Below are 1,682 nucleotides of genomic sequence, written 5' to 3' on the forward strand. Positions count from 1 at the left end.
CTCAAATACATCACGTACCCCAGTTACCTTCTGTTTAAAGAACTTTGTGTTCTGGGCACTCTCTTGGCCCCATGCAGAGTCAACGGAAGTGGTATCTTGATCCACAAGGTGGGTGTACTTGGCACGACCAGACCGTCCAAAATTCTTGACTTGCATGACTTTTGGAAGAATGGTTTTGTTGAAATGGTCCTCAAGAGTAGGTGCACTAAAATCCCTCTTGTAGACCTCTTCATCCTCATCCATGAAGAAGGCACCCCGGTGATAATACCTTTGCAAAAACTTGTATTTGCCCTTAACAGCTTTGTTGGTAATTACTTTGCCATTTGCCCGAAGTTCAGCCCACCTTTCTTCCTCAGTCAGGTTTCGCATGCGTTCAATATCTGCTTTCTCCTTTTCAAGTGCTTCTCGGTCTTCTCTGTCCCTCTTGATTCTCTTGAGCTCTCGGACTTTCCATGCCTCGTATTCCTCCTCATCATTTTCGTCGTCAGAATTGAGTGCATCCAGGGCAGCGAGAGACCGCTTGTTCTCCTCCAGCTCTTTTTTGGTCTCTTCTTCTACAATCTTTAGTGTGTACTTGCGCCGCTCCTCAGCCATGCGTTTTGCTTCCTGCTCTAGTTCCTTCTGTCTTAACGCTTCAGCTTCTCGTTCTTGAACTGTCACTCGGTCCTTCTTTCGTATGAAGACAGGCTTAAGTCGAGGCTCCATTTCGTCTTCACTGTCCGTGTACTCCTCATACTCAGACTCTGACTCCTCCCCAGAGCGTCCTTCATCTTCCAATTCCATGACTTCCATCTCTTCATTTTTCCTCTCCTGTGCTCGCTGACGCATCATGCCACGGCGCAGCTCTATTTCCTCATCATCGATTTCCTCCTCCTCTTCTTCACTGCTATCTTCTCGTTCCATGCGCCAGGCATCTCCTTCTACTTCTGAGTCACTTTCTCCTACCACTTCAGGTTCCACTATTTTCCGGTGTCGAGCCAATCTCTCTTCTACATCCTCACTGATGCGGTTCTGTAAACGCAGAAGTCGGGGGTCACTGGACGAATCCTCTTCCTGTTCCTCAGGCTCTGCCTCTTATTCCTTAGCTTTCTTAATGAATTGAAATTCTTCATCCTCTTCATCTGAGGACTCCATAGGGGCATAATCTGGCCTCTTTCCAGAGACATAACGTTTTACCTTTACTTTTTCCATTGAAATCTCACCTTTCTCATTGCGAACTGGGACGGCCCCAGCCGTAGACTGAATAGGCGGTTGCTTCATGAGTGCCCTTAGGACCGACATGGTGACGGCTGCAGTGGAGACTCCCAAAGCTTGATAAAGTCCCAACAGCGAAGCCCAAGGAACACAGCACTGCTTCCCACCTAGCTCTGCCAGATACTGCTAAGAATAAATTTAATTTTAAAATAAAATTATTATTTATGATGAGATTCTCATGTCTCAGGTTTCTTTGGTATTTGACAAATACTTTTTCTGAATATTGTATTTTCTTACACTCTACAATTTTGTTTTGCTCTTTATTTTTTGAGTCAGGGCCCGGTCCATGAAGACCAGGATGCCCTCCAACTCACAGAGATACGCCTGTCCTGGCCTCCTAAATGTTGAGATTAAAGATGTTCACCGCAAAAGCCCTGGCTTAAAACTTTTCAAGATGAAAAATTTCAGTCTTTTTCTTGAGTCTGTTG

At 45.5% G+C, this 1,682-nt stretch overlaps 1 protein-coding gene across 1 annotated transcript; it reads right to left on the reverse strand.

Annotated features, from left to right (window-relative positions):
- On the reverse strand, window positions 1-1,313 carry LOC126489578 (microfibrillar-associated protein 1-like; the record flags this gene model as incomplete). The annotated part of the gene is given in 1 exon segment (XM_050123911.1): window positions 1-1,313. A coding segment is annotated over 1 exon segment (1,281 nt), but the record flags the coding sequence as incomplete, so codon positions are not given.
- Window positions 1,314-1,682: the final 369 nt, after the last annotated feature.

This window comes from Alexandromys fortis, unplaced genomic scaffold (assembly GCF_014885135.2).
Source record: "Alexandromys fortis isolate MF-2015 unplaced genomic scaffold, M_Fortis_MF-2015_v1.1 scaffold_166, whole genome shotgun sequence".
Lineage (NCBI taxonomy): Eukaryota > Metazoa > Chordata > Mammalia > Rodentia > Cricetidae > Alexandromys > Alexandromys fortis.